Genomic DNA, 16,725 nt, shown 5'->3' with positions numbered 1-16,725 from the left:
ATATCAACAACGCCAGACACCAGCAAGGGTTCGCTTAATCGGCAAAGAAGGTGAAGAAGGTATTCGTTGCGAAGAAACCGGACCATGAAATAGCATGGGGGGTCTTCACAAAGACCATGTCCCTCCTCCCCCCCATCTACACGTGTGTCCCATGATCAATAGATCTCGGAAGTCGTCCGACCTCATCCTTGACTTGCAACATCCCTGACGCGCGCCATCCCATGTCCAACCCTCCACAATCACCCCCATCCGAAGACTCGAGGGTGGGAACCCCGGCCGGGGACCCCGGAAATGCTCGGCCGGGGGGCCGGAGGGCATCGACTAGAGCATTTTAGTGTTGAAAATATGTATCCCGTATGTATCCCGCATGTATCCCGGGCGTCCTGTCCCAAAAACCCCGTTTCTCCGCATTCTTCCCAAATTTCTCCCCCTCGTTTTTCTCCCCCTCGTTTTCTCTGTCTTTCACTCTCCCCCCTTTACTTTCTCCGCATCCCCGGCAGCCCTGGTCGTCGGTCCACCAGCATGCGCCGTCGCTCGAGTCCCCGCCCGCCGTCATCTTTCTCGCCGACGTCGACCCCTCGGCGGACCAGCAGGACACCGGAGCCGGGGTCGGCGAGGTCCAGCGTCGCCAGCAGGGCGTGCGACGCCTGCCGCGCGCGGAGGAGGAAGTGCCGCTTCGACGAGGACGAGGGCGAGGGTGATGCCTCGCCCCGCGTCGCCGTCCAGAATCGGACGCAGAATCAGACACGGACGCAGTGCCGCGATTGCCGCAGACTCGGCATCGTGTGTAGTTTCCTCGTGCCCACGAGGCCCCGGGGACCGAAACGCAGGTGAGAGAGAGAGAGAGTGTGTGTGTGAGAGAGTGTGTGTGTGAGAGAGTGTGTGTGTGAGAGAGAGTGTGTGTGAGAGAGAGTGTGCGAGAGAGAGTGTGTGAGATCAAGAGAGAGAGAGAGAGACGACGGACGGGTGTGAGCGTGTTAGTTACTCCCAAGGACGGTTTGCTCACCACCACCACTTCTTGCAGGAAACGCCTCCCGTCAATGTCTGCCGGGAGCGATGGCGAGCTGCTCCCCAGTGAATCCGGCGCAAACCAGATACATCGCCAACCCGCGGAGCTGGCCCTGAACAACAACGAGCCCATTCTCGTCTTGCCGGATGGCAGTCCTCATCCTCATCCCCATCCCCACCCCCCGAGAACCTCGCAGGCCAGGTCCCCTTTCGAGGCCTCGCCGAACCTCATCCATGGACCCTCTCCCCATGCCGCCGCTCCCTCCCACCTCAACACCGAGTCGCCGTCGGTACAGGTGGCCAACCCGGGCTACCCGACCGACGAGCTGTGCTCGAGAAGGCTGATCCACGTCCTGATGGCCGACTACCTCGACCTCGTCTACCCCCTCGTGCCCGTCGTCCACAGGCCGAGCTTCCGCCACGACCTGGCCACCAACCGCGACATGACGGACCCGGACTTCTCCGCGCTGCTCATCAGCCTGTGCGCGCTCGTCGTCGGCCTGCTGCCCTCGCGCTTCCGCGACTACCGGGCCGTCGACCCCGAGGCCGGCCGCCGCTTCGGCACAACGAGGACGGCTATGATCGACCGCTGCGCCGAGATCTGCATGCGCCAGCGCACCGCCCGCTACTGGGACCGCATCAACCACCGGAAGTGGGCCGTGTGCTACGTCTTCTCCGTCGCCTGCTTCCAGACGGGGCAGGTCAACCGAAGTCGCATGTTCGACGTCGAGTACCTGCAGCTCTCGCGCCTGCTGGGCCTGCATAGGATCTCCGAGTACGAGGGCCTCAACTGCATCGAGACCCAGCTGCGGAAGAAGGCGTTTTGGATGCTCTTCTATGGTTACGCGTAAGATGATAGATGTTCTCACTGCCCCCCCCCCCCCCCCCCCCCCCCCCCGTCCGTGTTTCTTTTTTTTTTTTCAGAATTCTTTCCTCATGTTACAATGACCGGACTGACGGACATCCATAGACACAACAGGGTCCAGACCGGCCGCGGCGTCGAGCTGTCGTACTTTGGCCCCGGCGAGCTCCGCGAAGTCAACTTCGACGCCCTCATGCCCCTCGCCATCGACGACGAGCACATCCTCAGGGACAGGATCTTGGACCCCGTGAGGCCGTCCCCGACGACGACGACGACGACGACGGGCGCCCCCCACGATACGCCGCCGACGACCAACGCACCGAAACCCCCCCGCCGCCACCGCCGCCGTCACGCGGGTCCGGCCTTCGCCCTCGCCGACGGCTTCAACATCCACTCCAGCGTGTTCCTCAAGGGCTTGCGCGAGGAGATGAGGACCGTGGGCTGCGACTGCGAGCTCCGGCAGAGCCCCGCCTTCCGCCTGGCGCGCCTGCGCGAGCTCCTCCTGGAGATGCGCTACATGCTCGACAACGTCCCCGGGCCCCTGCGGCAGTGGGCCTCGTCCGAGAGCTACGACGACGACGACGACGAAGTCGACGTCGGCGGCGGCGGCGGCAACGACGAAGACGATGACGATAACGACGACAACGACGATGACGACGACGGTGGTGACGGTGCTGCTGCTGCCGCCGTCGCGGGCACCCCGGACGGTCGGCCGGCCGCGGCGTCGAGCTACGGCAGCCCGGCGGGACACTCGCGCGGCCACGCGGCCGACGGCGCGCCGGACCCCTCCGAGGTGATGCGGGGTCAGGCCGAGGTGATGAGGGCCAACATCCACGTCACGCACCTGTGGCTGCAGAGCCTGCTTTTGGAGAAGGTCGAGGTCGTCATCCAAGAGAGCGCGCTGGGGAACCCCTCGTCGGCGGCGGCGGCGGCGGCGGCGGAAGAGGTCTCGGCGGCCCTCAGGGAGAACTGGACCGAGCGGGAGGACATTTGCCGCCAGATGCTTCACCTGCTGCACAGCATCCCGTACGTCTACCTGGAGCCCAACGGCCTGTACCTGGTATGTCTCTCTGTCGACCAAGTTCCCCTGTTTCCAAGTGTATTGTGTGTGTGTGTGTGTGTGTGTGTGTGTGTGTGTGTCGAGAACGAGGCCATGCCGACTGACACCCGGAACTCAGACGTACAAGGTCCGCGACGTGGCTGTCACGCTCCTCAACTGCCCCTTCCAGCCCCACGAGCGGCCTGCGCGCCGCGCGGTGGAGTACATGCGCGACTTCACGCGCGCGCTGTCGCGGCTGGACCGGAGCGAGACGGTCAACACCAACAGCCTGAAGAGCTGGGTTGACGTCGACCGCGAGCCGGCGGCGTGATCGGGTGGTGATACATGAGTCGAGGAGAACGAGGAAAGTCGCTGGGTCAGCCAGGGGAGTTGGCAGAAATGGCTAGAGACAGATCTATCTGGTCCATGACCCATGGGATTTGCACAGCGTTTCCAACATCAGATAGGAGTTTGCCTGTGCGCTGGAGGAGATATCACGCTCGTCTTCTACTATTGCAGAAAACACAAGTCAACAATGTTATCATGGAAGAAAATGACGGTTCCAAGCTGTGGAGAGTGACAAAGGGGGTTTTTGTGTATTCATAAAAGATATCAAATATAATTTAAGGCAGCATTTTAGTATCTCGTTTGCTGTTGACTTTTGTTTAGTGGGCATACTGGCCATCTCAAATGAAGTAAGAATCACTTGTTTTGGTCATTGAGGGTATACAGATGCCATCTCCTGACACCAAACTCGGTCTAAAGAGGACAGCTGTGACCTTTTAACCCATTTACAAACAAAAACGACACCGTCTTGTTATGCTGCCGGGTCCGGAGTTCGGAGGCTCAGCTAGAAACTTCCCTCCCGACTCGGCCCGCCCGGCAACCGAAATCGTCAAGGCGGGGTTCCGGGTTCCGGTTCCGGAAACTCATTGGATCGCGTCATCAAGTCCGCCCGTCAGCGCGGACTTCCCACCTATACACCACGGTCCAGGGCCGGCCAGGAGCGGAAAAGGTTATTCATAAGACGCTTAACCCTTACAATTTCTTGGCAACTCACCGAAACCCAACTTCTGCTTACACCCATTCACCCCGACCAAATAAACTCCCCTTCCCCCGCCAAACAATGCGCGTCGAAACGTTCCCCCTCTCGCCCCCGAGCCTCGAGGAGCTCGCCGCGCACCTCCAAGCGCCCCTCGCCGCCAACTACACCCACGCGTCCGTCGGCGTCGTCCGCTGCCCCGACCTGCGCGCCGCCCCCTTCCACCTGGCCACCGAGGGCCTCTCGGGCGACGAGAAGATCGCCGACGTCGGCGGCCAGCCGAACCTGTTCCCCCGCCCGCGCCTCGACACCATCTGGTCCCTGCCCGAGGTCGCCAGGGCCATCGGCATGAGCCCCGAGAGGGGCGGCCTCATCGGCGCCGGCGCGGGGCCGTTCCATGTCCTCGGCCAGAACAGCGAGCTCGCGCCGAACCTCGGCTGGTCCGGCGGCCTCGGCGAGAATGAGATTGACAACCGGAGCCGGGTCATTCTGATCGAACGCGGCAGCGATGGCGGCGACGGCACCGCGGGGAAGAAGAACGCTGTCAGCGTCCGGGCGGCGCCCTCAACCGACTGCGGGCTGATGGCGAATCTGTTCGCGTCCCGGGGCGAGCCGGGCCCCGTGCTCAGGATCGCGGCACGGGGACGAAAGGGGCCCGAGAAGAGCTTCACCGAGTGCATCCGCCAGGGCCTGCGCGCCGCGTACGGCGACGAGCGGACCGTCAGCCTCGGCGGGGTGTTCGTGGTGAGGGCGGGCAGGGCGACGTACCACGTCATGCCGGACTTCCCCCCGGAGCGCGACCTGCCCTTCCGGGACCGCAGGGCGGTGGAGGATTGGCTGACGTTCCACGACTTTGACGCGCCCGTCGTGGGGCTGTCGGTGCTGCACTCGGCGGACCCGGCGGGGGGGATGGCCCTGCGGATGGAGCACACGCACGCGTTCTCGGCGACGGGGGAGGATGCCGGCGGCCACTACCACTTCGAGGCCGAGGGCGAGGGGGACGTTATCGAGTACGAGGGCTACTTTAATACCGCCAAGGCCATCTATCGGGTGGACCGGCCGGCGGGTTCGAGTTGAGTAGATTTCGACCGAGGGCGAACGACGGGTTTCACTGTTTTTGTGTTGAGGAGCCCATTCCAGGATGGTTTCCAATTTTGCCATCATGAGACACTCAGTAGGCAAGCGGCGTGACGAGAAGACAATTGAATGTTGAAATTAGTAGAGCGACGGATCATCTACCCTGGCAGCAGCTGGTCGTTCCTCTGTGTTGTTCCACGACTTACTGTACAAAGCGATGCTATCGAATTCTAAGACCAACTGTCGCCAAGCTGGTTGCGACTTGACAGAATTATATAAAGTATGCCTTTGAGGCCATCTTGTTTAAAGCATCAAAGAGTATTGGTGGTTGTACGCCAACTGGAGTAGTTTAGGCCATGTACAGTTAGTTTCCCACGAAGAAGAACAAGTAAGTTCTCCAGTTTCCAGATTAGGAAGGTGAAGCAATCCGTTTTGTGGGTCGACATGTTTCTCATGTCGTTCAAAGAGTGTTTTTAAGACGTTGTTAACCGTTGTATAATATAACTCCAAGTACAGTTCAAAGACAATGAACACAAGAGACCTAGTAATAATATAGATAGAAGAGCATGTTTCAACTCCTATGAAAGCTTTTGATAGAAGAGTAAGAGTTGGCCTCAACATTTTCTAATGCAAGTCGGCATGTACAACTACTGTTCATCCCCCCCGGATCACCCAATAACAAAACATGACAACTTGAAAGCTGCTCCCATAGCACCGTCGAGTTGATTCATTGCGACTTCAATTTGAAGTGTTTTTTGTTCGACAAATTTGTGTCTGTTCACGGCGCAAGATTGACAGAAACAATGTTGCATAATCCCCTCGGCCGGTGAGGAGGTGGAGAAGGCCACAACCGAATACACTGGAGCAACTGGGGTTTTAGTACCTTTGGTGTTTATAAGTTGAGTCCGACAACACAAGAGACGGAACACACCGACGGTGGTGAACACAGAGGGCTTTCTCGTCCTTTTTCCCACTCTCAACTCTGGCTTGTGAAACACCAACGAGAAAAAAAAATTGAAAAAAATAAAAATAAAAATACAAGGACCCTGGCGTCCCGGCGGTAATTTCCGCAAAAAAAAGGCCCCTTGCCGCTTTGGGCCTTATCGCAAGCGCAATATTTTCCTCCGTTAGGGGGTGAGGGTGAGAGGACGCAGAACGAACCTTCAAACCCCCAATTGTTGTGCCATCAAGTGTGTGTGTGTGTGTGCCATTACGTGTGCCAGAGACTAACAAACGAAACCCGCCATGTTCGCCGTCCGTCAAGCGGCCGGAAAGGGCCTCGGCGTCTTCGCCCTGAAGGCCATCCCCCGGGGCCGCAGGATCCTCGCCGAAGAGGCCCTGCTCACCGTCCCCTCGTCGGACAGCGGCGGCTCCCTCCTCCGGCAGGCCCGCCTCCTCTCGGACGCCGGCCGGGCGTCGCTCCTCGCGCTGTCCTCGAACCCGGGCAAGTCGGGCGTGCTCAGCTGGCTCGAGTCCCTGTGGCGGAGCCGGTCCGCGCCGGCCCGCACCGCCGCCAACCACGCCGTCCTCAACATCTTCCGCAACAACAACTTCGACATCGGCGACCGGACCCGCGCCCTCTTCCCCCGCGTCGCCCGCCTCAACCACGCCTGCGTGCCCAACGCCCAGGGCAACTTCAACGCCGCCCTGCGCGCCTTCACCGTCCACGCCACCCGCGACATCCGCGCCGACGAGGAGATCACCATCTCCTACCTCGACGAGCACCTCGGCCTCCGCGACGCGCGGCAGAGCGCACTGCGCGAGGGCTACGGCTTCGCCTGCGGTTGTGCTGCGTGCGGCGGTGGCGGCGGTGGCGGCGGTGGCGGCGGTGGCGGTGGCGGTGGTAGTAGCGGCGACGCGACTTTCGGTGACGGCGAGGCGCGGAGGGCCGAGATCGGGCGCAGGCTGGAACGCTTCGCCGAGGCCGGCTCGGCGGACCCGGGCGACGAGCTCGAGATGATGACGGCTCTGCTGGGCGCGTACGACGCCGAGGGGATCCGCGGGCGGGAGGTGTCGACCATGTGCATCGCCGCCGCGCGCAAGGCGTTCGAGCTGGGGAGGGAGGCGGAGGGGAGAGAGCTGGCGCTCAAGGGGCTGCGGCTGGAGGAGGACGCCGTCGGGAGGGACAGCCCGTTCTACGCAGCGGCGAGGGAGGAGGTCTCGGGGCTCGGGATCAAGGTTGAGGCTTGAAAGTCTGGGTGTGTCTTCTGGATGGGAAGAGAGGGGAGGGGGGATAAGACAGGCGGCATCTACGGGCGTTGAGAGCGATCAATTATGTGTTTTTCTCTTTTTAGTTCAGACACTCGCAGATCTTGGTCACGGAAGTCTGCGAGGTGACATTACAAAAAGGCGTCGTCGTTTCTCTGTCATCTTTCTCACATCTTTTTACACTTGATATATGTGTCTACTTGTGTTTGAGGCTGCCACATAGCGTTGATGATTTGTTCTGCTGGTTAATAGTGAGGATTTCTCCCAGAAATCACCGGTATAAATAAACCAACCACTGTTTCACACATTTGGTAGACAAAATAAACATTCTATCGAGTTCCAGAACTTCTCCTTGCAAGTCTACAGTAATGGTTGCCGATAGTGACAGGGCAAGCGGTCCAACTGACAAGAGAGAGTGTCGAGTCGGCCATCCTTTTTTCATCCTCACACAAATAAACCGACCAGATCTTACACCCCGATACTTGGCCAACACTCGACATCACCACACACACTCACCGCTTTATCGAAATCTCGGTAGTCCGCATGATGCCGCGCCCGCCGTCGTCCTTGAGGATCATGTCCTCGCTCCCGGACCCCCGGCTCCCGTCCTTCTCGTAGGCGTAGGCGTCGTCGACGACGGTCGTGCGGCGCACCTCGGGCGACCCGGCAAACGGGCGGTCGTGCATCTCGAACTCCCCGCGGCTGTCGTGCACCCTGTACCCCTGCCGCCGCTTCGACGTGTTGGTCGTCGTCCGGGTCCCGCGCGGCCGCCGGTTCTCGTACAGCTCGCCGTGGTACCGGTCGCCCGACGAGATCTTGAGGGCGTGCCCGACGAGCGGCTTCAGCGAGGGGGCGCACGCGGCGATGATGCCGAGGTTGAGCTGCAGGCTGGGAGGTGGGCGCGCGCGGTGTAAGTTTGTTTGTGTGTCTGAAGATGGGAGAAGCGGGACTTTATGATACTTACAATTCCCAGAACTGGATGCTTTGGTAGCTTGACAACAGTTAGCACTTGATGGTATTCGTGAACCAAAATAAAAGGGAGGGAAAAAAAGAAAGAAAAAAAAAAACCAAGGCACTCTTACAATGTCTTATCCGTATCCTTCCCGTATGCTATTTGATACACAGACTTGATGATGCCCATGGCCACCGCGCTGTTTTTGATCGTTAGCAAAGAAACAGGGCGAAACAAAAAAGAAGACGAAAAAAAGGGACAAAACGACACGCGCAAGGCCGGCAGCGACGTACAAATACCCCAGGCTCAGGACGATAATCAGGTAGATCCGGGTCCTCAGCTTCATCTGCAGCGTCCAGATGATACTCACGGGCAGCGTCGCGAAGCAGACGTCGGTGAAGATGTTGAAGGCCGTGTTGATCAGGCCGAACTTGATGAAGAGGGTGATGGGGTAGCACTTGGGCTTCAGGCTCTTGTCCCAGTAGCCCTCCAGGGGCTGGCAGAAGAAGAAGAAGGTCATCCACGCCATGAAGCTGTAGGCCGAGACGAACGCTAGGGACAAGGAGGGGGAAGGTTAGGTTCTCTGTACATGAATGCAAAAAAAAAAGACAAAACCCTACACAGTTCATGATCGGGGCCAGTTACGCACCTATCAGCGCCCACAGGGACCGCGAGTACCAGGTGCTCCGGCTGAGGCGGAGCAGGGAGAGGCCGATGGACACCTTGAGCAGGGCCAAGCCGGCGATGGAGGATATGATGGACTGGAAGAAGCTGGACCGGCGCATGACGACCATGTCTTCCTCGGGGATTATGAGGGTGTGCTTGCCGAGGCCGTAGAAGGCCTGGACGGAGAAGATGGTCATGCCGGCAACAGCGCAGAGCTAGGGGGGGGCGTGTGCCGTCGGTGTCAGTGATGTCGTTCCCGTAGCGCAGCAGAGGAGTTATGAGACCCTATAGGAAATTTCTTTATACTCACCACTGAGGCTACGACGACAAAGTCATCGCGTCCCATGACCTTGACGATGGCCATGCGGGAGTAGACGCGGAGGCCGACGAACAGCAGGGCGAGCGCGTGGAACCCGCCCGTGACCCCGACGATCATGGCCGTGTTGCTCTCCCTGGCCCACTCGGGGTCTATCGGCTGGGCCGGCGGCGTCTGGCTTGAGGACATTGCTGCTGGGGGGAGAGGCGCATGTGCGCTGGAGGAAATAGAGAGGGTCTCAGGACGGGATATACATGAAGAGAGAGAGAGAGAGCGAGGGAGAGAGAGAGAGAGAAGAGAGAGAAAATGGGGGTTTCAAGGAAGGAGACGCAAGAGGGCTGTCCCGGGCGCGAGGTGGTGGTATAGATTATATGTAAAAAAAAGTCTTGACAAAGTCGGAGATGCTGCGTTCAAGGGGTAGCTGGTCTGGAGGGCGAAGAAAGAAGACGAAGACGGAGACGAAGCAGACGAAGCAGACGAAGAAGAAAAAGAAACAACCACAGCGGAAATCCGTATTAGTCTCCGGGCGGGTAATGCCCGTTGTAGAATTAGAAAAAAAGAGACTATATGCAAGCCCTCCCGTGCCGTCGTCACGTCGGAACCCTGCTGCAGCCCGGTTCCCGACTTTATTCTACTACTCCCCTCTCTCTCTCCGGGACTTTTGTGTGTGTGTGTGAAGAGCTGTTGCAGCTTCTTCACCTGCGTCGGAGGGATGATTTGGGTGGCGAGGTCACTAATGCAACCGGCTTCTTTGAGCCACAATGATTTCCGACGGGATGGGTTTCGGCACGCCTGCGGCGCGGGATGATGGTGTGGCTCTCGATGGGCTGGACGGCCTCTCTCTCTCTCTCTCTCTCTCTACGAATGGCTACGCCGTCGGAGACTTGACTTGCCTCGTCCCCCTTGCATATGATATGCCATCATGCCATGATGCGGAGGGTGTTGTGCGGAATGGGCAGTTGGGCAGTTGAATCTAGTAGGGGGCCATGTGAAAGGAGGAATGAATCCTGGAGCCTTGATTTTTTGTACTTATTGACAGATACTCGTTCTCACTTCTCAGATGGAGTTGACTCCTGCTTTTGGCCGGCCGGATGTCGAGTTGAACTTGGGTCAACATCAACGGGATGTCCAAGTCTTCCTCTCTCAGATACACATCACGAGCTAGCATTCTTCAAACAGCAGACTGGCACCATCCCTCCCTTGCCTTGAACTAAGGCTCTAAAATACACACATTCAAAAGTTCCGTCATGGACCGCATGGTGACGGTGAGGCTCAGCCAGGTCGGTGGTCTCTGTCACAGTTGACAGTCCTCAACTCATTTCGTGTTCTCCAACTTCACCAGCTTGGCTGCATGGGAGAATCTGCGTGCCTCAAATTGCGCGAGGCCCGGAAGAAGCCATCACGCCCGCCCCTTGTCCACGGTGTCCCATAGTATACGATGTGATGTTCCATATCTGCAAGCAATCTGGGTCGTCCTGGCCGCCACCCCCGCCTCCTTCTGAGCTCGCTCGTTCAATGTGATTCCGGCCAGCGAGAGGTACCGCAAAAAACAACAACAAAAAAAAAACCATCGAACGAGAGTACAGAGTAGATCCAGCACAATCCGACTTGGCCGAATCGACTGACAGGGGGGTGGGGGGGACCACTGGCGGCCGCGGCCCCCACAGCCCGGCCGTGTGTGTCTCCATGAGGCAAGTCAGTCCGTGTTGGACGATCCCTTCCATGACGGTCCAGTGTTAGTGTGTTCCACAGACGCAGGACCTGCATCCTGTGTGTCTGTTGGTCGTTTGTCTGCAGATAATGGACGGCGTTCGAACCGGGGGGGCAACCGGGGGGACAACCGGGGGGACAACCTTGGCTGGGGCGGGCAGGGGTATTAGTGTCGTGCTATGTGGTATGTAGTACATAGCGTCAGAAGGGAAGAAAGAAAAAGCAAAAAGCGAGGTTCGTCAGCGTTCTTTAGCAATTTATTCCCTCCCAGTCGCTTGACTCGTTTCCGGATGCCCAACGGGGGTGGTCATCGTCGTCGTCGACGGGAGAGCCATGCTTTTCCAGCCACCAACTCGAACAGTAGTCACTTCACTGCCTGCTACGACATTTTGATATCAATGACATTGAAGTCGACCTTCGAAAGCGAGCCAATTCAACTCCAAAGTCTCTAGCAGCCTCCGGTAAGTCGCGACCTTGCATCAAAGACCCATGCCTCAAGATCCATACCTCGAGACCCATGTCCCAAGACCCATGCCGGGGTGGTGTGACGCGGGCCGTTGTAAGGCATGTTCCCCGAGCTCTCCCCCCTCCCCCCCCGTTGGAACTAGCAATTGGTGTTGACAGAACTGTGGATCGTCCGCATGGCTTGGCCAGTTGGAACCAACACGACTCTGCAGCTTTTCATTATCCCCCCCCCCCTCCAACCAGCAGGAGGTCGAGAATCCTTCACCAATCTCCCTCCGGTGGCGTTCAATCTCCAGCTTTTGCAAAAGTAGCGTGTGTACGAAAACTCCCCCGGACGTGGAAACGGCCTGCTTGCGGCGCAGTACACACGCATACGAGAAAAACACGTGGGACACAACACACCACCACCACCACCCTTTCTGCTTTCCGACCACCTCCTGCGGCAGACAGACCCGGAGGCACGGCTCGGGACATGCTGGAAGTGCCGTGTTGAGCAGGTTTGAGAGGGTTTGATGTGTTTGCTTTACCCGTCCAGACTCACGACTCACGACTCACGACTCACGACTCACGAGAAACGCCATCGACTCAGGGAACTCGCATAAAGTTGCGGGATCCCCAGATATAAGGCTGAAGGGGTGGGAAACCTTTAAACGACGACAAATCTCTCCTCGTTCACGCCTTCACAGAGCACCAGGCCGTCCAAGCCCCCCCCCTCTCCCCTCTCCCTCCCTCGGGATGCTCCTCTCTTTCTCTCTCTCTCTCTTTCTCTCTCTCTCTCTCTCTCTCTCTCTCGGTCTCCATCTGCTATCCACCATCCACCATCCGCCATCCACCACCGTTGCACTCGGTCCCCAGTGCTCATTCGATCGGATCTGTCCCATCAGTCCCCACCGCGTCTACCATGCTGGCTCTTGGGTCATGGATCAGGGGGCGTGGAAGACGAGTTTCCTGTCTGGGGTGATAGCACCGAAAAGGCCGAGAGGGCGAGTTTCTCTCCAAGAGCCGTTCCGTTCCCCCACTCCCTCCCTTTTACAAGTGTGGCCACGACAATATGCGACTTGTTGACCAACGACTGAGTAACGAAAGGCTCCGGGGCCTTTCAAAGATGTGGCGATGGTCCCCTCCACCCTTTCGCCAAGATGACTGCCACCAACATTACTGAAATTAAAGAAAAGCACGGCAGTGATACTAGCAACGACACTAAGGAGGTCATCTCGTTGTATATAGAGAGGCCGTCCGAGTTCTCCAATGCCACGTTCTTGAATCTCCCGTCCCCGTCTCCCTCATCCGCCGCCTCCTCCTCTATCACACCCTCCTCCTCCTCCTCCTCCTCCTCCTCCTCCTCCTCCTCCCCTTGCAGATCCTTTCCCCTCGTCTCCTCCTCTTCCTCTTCCTCTAACCCCCCTTTCACGACGCGGTAGCTTGCATTCGGAACATCCTTTCATCAAAGTGTGACTTCCCCCCCACCAAAAGACTCAAAAATGCATCCCGTCAAGATCATGGCCGTCCTCGGCCTGTCCGCCGTCGCCTCCGCCGCGCCCCTCGACACGCCCCTCGAGGCCCGCGACGCCGGGGACATCCTCGCGGACCTGCAAGCCCAGGCCTTGGAGAACCTGAAGGCCGCCGAGGCCAACGGGACCCTTTCCAAGCGAGGAGGCTGCAACCTGTTCAACGCCCAGGTGCGCAGGGACTGGTAAGTCGTCACCCGAAAAACTAGGAGCTCTCATAGAATCGCCCAAACCGCAGCAACATCCTCCGAACCCTTTCTGATCTCCTATATAGGGCCGCATTCTCCGCCAAGGAGCGCAAGGAGTACATCGGCGCCGTGCAGTGCCTGCTCACCTCGCCCTCCAAGTCGGACCCGGCCTTCGCCCCGGGCGCCCGTAACCGGTACGACGACTTCGTCGCCGTCCACATCAACCAGACGCGCTCCATCCACGGCACGGGCAACTTCCTGACCTGGCACCGCTACTACACCTGGGCCTACGAGAACGCCCTCAAGACCGAGTGCGGCTACCGCGGCGCCCAGCCCTACTGGAACTGGTTCGCCCACACCGACGACCCGCGCAAGTCCCCCGTCTTCGACGGCAGCGACACCAGCCTGAGCGGTGATGGCGCCTACGTGCCTCACAACGGCAGCGTCAGCGCCTCGCCATTTGGCGAGATCTACGTCCCCTCCGGTCACGGTGGCGGATGCGTCACCAGCGGACCCCTCGTCAAGTGAGTTTTCCCTCCCCTCCTCCTCTCGGATACACCGTGTGGCCCTTGAACCGTGTGGCCTTGGAACCGTGCGACTAACAACATCCAACAGCATGACCGTCAACCTCGGCCCCGTCGCCCCCGGCATGCGCGGCCTCGAGGCGAACCCCAACGGCGCCATGGAGTACAACCCGCGCTGCCTCAGCCGCGACCTGAGCGCCTACGCCGCCTCGACCTGGCTGACCCCGACCAACCTGCTCAACGTCACCGTCGGCCAGGCCTCCAAGAACATCCAGACCTTCCAGGACGAGCTGCAGGGCCGCTTCAGCCAGGGCTTCCTCGGTATGTGCTTCCCGTGTGGCCTCCTTTCATGCTAAAGAAGAGTGCTCGCTCGAAAGCAGCCAAACACAAGACTGACACAACAACCAAACCACAGGTATGCACGCCGCGGGCCACTTCGTCGCCAACGGCGACGCCAGCGACCTCTACTCCTCCCCGACCGACCCCTCCTTCTTCCTCCACCACGCCATGGTCGACCGCGTCTACTGGCTCTGGCAGGCCCTCCACCTCTGGGAGGCCTTCGAAATCGCCGGCACCATCACCATCCTCAACCTGCCCCCAAGCCGCGACGCCACCAAGGAGGACCTCATCGAGCTGGGCGTCCTCGCCGAGGACCGCACCATTGGGGAGCTCCTGAACACGATCGACGGGTCGCCCCTCTGCTACGTCTACCTGTAGAGACTCGTCCAGGGGTCAGCACGGGGGAGGCAGGGGAATGATGGCATTTAGACTTATAGATAGATTTACAGCTACTTAATGATAATCCAGTCGTTTACTACCGTCTACGGCTATCTTCATGTCGGTCGCGTTAACTGCATCTGGCTACGTAGACCTTGAGTCTTGTTACCTACGGTTTAGTCCAAGTGCCAGTCACCTGGCCTAGGATATTGTTTAAGGTGTGGCACAGCGTGGAACGATGAACTGGAAATGCTGTCTGTATAGACTGAACTTCTTACTAAATTTACTTCTACCCTCATTTACTACACTGGTAAGAGGGAGGCCCCCTTGCATGCAAGAGGACTACTGGAATCTCTGAGGACAGCCTCCAGTTAGAAAGGTGTCCAGTGAGACTACAGTAAGTTGAACGCGTGAAATGGGGCTATGTTGTTCGATAGCCCGTCTTCCGGACTGCGTGTCAATGTTACTTCACCCCGACTGTCACAAGCACAGTAGGGCATCACTATTTACCTAGAAGTTAAAGAACTTGGAGACTATAAAAAAGAACTTCAAGTAAACAGACAGCCTTACTATGCACAGAAGACAATCAAGACGAAATCTCATTTGACTGGGAACAAGAAATTAATAAGCCTCGCTGAAAAGGAGGAATAGCGCCTTAATACTGCTAAGCAGTCTATACTTGCTGTTATGGCATCTTCCAACAAGTCCGCCTTGGAGGCAGAGAAAACGTTGTGGAAAGTAAAGACAGGTGGACACTTAGTATTAACCTTGCTAGTTTGGCAGAAGGTTGCTTTCAAGCCCACGGCGTTCATGGTCAAAGACTCGGGCATTCTTAAGGAGGACGCAAGCCATTTATAACTGAAGGCACGCACTGGCCCATAGCTAAGGACTCTCATGTCATTGAAAAGTCGATACTTGCCGTGAGCGTATTGATGACGTATTTCGAAAGGGAAATAATGGCTCATGGGAAACAATGCGGGATGCGCTCTGATACTGTGTGTCTATGCTGTGTGCCTTTCTAGGCCTCACACTTTGCCCGTACTAGATACCTAGAACGACAAGGAGCTTAATAAGTTTCGATAAACCCCCTAGAGCTCTGCTGGGGGGTTTCTAAGGTCTACATATAATAACTTCCTTGTTCCTAGCTTATAAGGGAACGGATGATGGATTTTGTTACTTACTTAGACCTGTCTTTTAGTTAACTTGTTGCTCTATCTATGCAAGCGCCCCTAATACCAACTTATAATTATTACATGTCTACAGAGGACTTACAAAAATGGCGAAGATAAGAGCGCAGCCACTCTTTGTAGAACACCTATGTAAGGTCCTCCTCCTCTATAGATAGTTAAGAGGAAAGGAGGGCTAGAGCAATGTGTAGCCACCGAGTCAAACCTACCTGTTAACCTCTTTGCTTTGTACTGCAGCCCCCAATAAACCAGTCCGCACTATTTCTTTCGTGGCCTCAGTGGATGCGAGCCCTCCGAAGCTACTCAGCCAGAAGAAGAGAACGATCGGCCAAGAGAAGACTGTCGCCCTGCTCTTACAATAACCGGCCCACTCCAATCCCGAGTCTCTCCGCGACGGATACTTTCGTACAACCATCAGGGGCCAGGGAAAATTGCTTTCTCACAATCGTCACGAATGCTATGGTCAGTCACAGTGGAGAGACAAAGCACAATGAAAAACTTACAATGCACTCCTAACGAAGTTGACTGGATGGCTGTTCCCCTATTTTGTTATTATATCTAGAGCGTAGGAAACACTCTTATCCACATAAAAAGGATGCTGCTTCCTCGTCGGTTGAACAACGTTTGAAATGTATAATAAGGTTCAGTCAGGTGGAATGCAGACCTGGCTAAGATAATCAACATCTGACAACCCTGGAGTTTCAAAGACATTTGTTTTCCGTAATCGTGTTCTAAAACTTTGATACCACGTAGTGCAACGCTACAGAGTCACGCTAAAACCTAGGTTAGTTACAAAAGATAGACTTTTTTAATTTAGATGTATTTGAGTTGCGCACAGAACACGGTTATATGCATTCTGTCTTTGAAGACACATTATTACAGACCCAAACACAACCTGGCATCAGCCTAACATTAGCCGCCAGCCTTGTGATGTGAACGTTGTGCAAGCAATAATAGTCTCGAGACGGCATCGCAAGTGTAAATAAAACACATGCAACAAGCGAGTCTATGAAACTCAACGTCTGGTTGTTCCATGGATGATGAATTAACGATTAACGTCTATCGCACCTCATGCCGCAGTTCTAATCCGGCGAGCCCCCCAAGACCCCTTGGAAAATCCACTTCTGAAAGAAAAACTCCAAACTCCAGCCGCCGTATCGGGTATGTTATCCACATGGCAGCATAACACCGCCTCAAGTCTATACACGATGCCCAAAAGCCTTCCTGAACAAAACAAAATTTCTATTGAACAGATA

The 16,725-nt window shown here is 57.1% G+C and overlaps 5 protein-coding genes across 5 annotated transcripts; 4 read left to right on the top strand and 1 right to left on the bottom strand.

Annotated features, from left to right (window-relative positions):
• Positions 1-522: 522 nt before the first annotated feature.
• Positions 523-3,240, top strand: CDEST_03111 (uncharacterized protein; the record flags this gene model as incomplete). Its single annotated transcript, XM_062919270.1, has 4 exons — positions 523-830; positions 1,025-1,855; positions 1,979-2,930; positions 3,049-3,240. 4 exons carry the CDS (start codon positions 523-525, stop codon positions 3,238-3,240), a joined length of 2,283 nt encoding a protein of 760 aa, XP_062775321.1.
• Positions 3,241-3,905: 665 nt separating this feature from the next.
• On the top strand, positions 3,906-5,318 carry CDEST_03110 (uncharacterized protein). Its single transcript, XM_062919269.1, has one exon. It carries the CDS (start codon positions 4,036-4,038, stop codon positions 5,026-5,028), a length of 993 nt encoding a protein of 330 aa, XP_062775320.1. The 5' UTR covers positions 3,906-4,035; the 3' UTR covers positions 5,029-5,318.
• Positions 5,319-6,273: 955 nt separating this feature from the next.
• CDEST_03109 (Putative SET domain-containing protein) lies at positions 6,274-7,218 on the top strand (the record flags this gene model as incomplete). Its single annotated transcript, XM_062919268.1, has 1 exon — positions 6,274-7,218. The coding sequence occupies one exon, from the start codon at positions 6,274-6,276 to the stop codon at positions 7,216-7,218; it is 945 nt and encodes a 314-aa protein (XP_062775319.1).
• Positions 7,219-7,748: 530 nt separating this feature from the next.
• CDEST_03108 (uncharacterized protein) lies at positions 7,749-9,767 on the bottom strand (the record flags this gene model as incomplete). Its single annotated transcript, XM_062919267.1, has 6 exons — positions 9,165-9,767; positions 8,838-9,069; positions 8,482-8,740; positions 8,319-8,387; positions 8,201-8,227; positions 7,749-8,124 (listed from the first exon to the last, which is right to left on the bottom strand). Exons 1-6 carry the CDS (start codon positions 9,357-9,359, stop codon positions 7,749-7,751), a joined length of 1,158 nt encoding a protein of 385 aa, XP_062775318.1. The 5' UTR covers positions 9,360-9,767.
• Positions 9,768-12,015: 2,248 nt separating this feature from the next.
• Positions 12,016-14,384, top strand: CDEST_03107 (Putative tyrosinase copper-binding domain, di-copper centre-containing domain superfamily). Its single transcript, XM_062919266.1, has 4 exons — positions 12,016-13,038; positions 13,128-13,565; positions 13,657-13,886; positions 13,981-14,384. Exons 1-4 carry the CDS (start codon positions 12,827-12,829, stop codon positions 14,280-14,282), a joined length of 1,182 nt encoding a protein of 393 aa, XP_062775317.1. The 5' UTR covers positions 12,016-12,826; the 3' UTR covers positions 14,283-14,384.
• Positions 14,385-16,725: the final 2,341 nt, after the last annotated feature.

This window comes from Colletotrichum destructivum, chromosome 2 (genome assembly GCF_034447905.1).
Source record: "Colletotrichum destructivum chromosome 2, complete sequence".
Lineage (NCBI taxonomy): Eukaryota > Fungi > Ascomycota > Sordariomycetes > Glomerellales > Glomerellaceae > Colletotrichum > Colletotrichum destructivum.
Note: the sequence above shows the minus strand (reverse complement) of the source record. Positions and strands in the feature narration are given on the sequence as shown.

Bases quoted from the DNA above. Each gene is read 5' to 3' on its own strand.
- CDEST_03110 (XM_062919269.1), top strand. From the start codon at position 4,036: ATGCGCGTCGAAACGTTCCCCCTCTCGCCCCCGAGCCTCGAGGAGCTC.
- CDEST_03107 (XM_062919266.1), top strand. From the start codon at position 12,827: ATGCATCCCGTCAAGATCATGGCCGTCCTCGGCCTGTCCGCCGTCGCC. The intron at 13,039-13,127 runs GTAAGTCGTCAC...TCTCCTATATAG, and splicing joins GCCCAGGTGCGCAGGGACTG to GGCCGCATTCTCCGCCAAGG. The intron at 13,566-13,656 runs GTGAGTTTTCCC...AACATCCAACAG, and splicing joins ACCAGCGGACCCCTCGTCAA to CATGACCGTCAACCTCGGCC.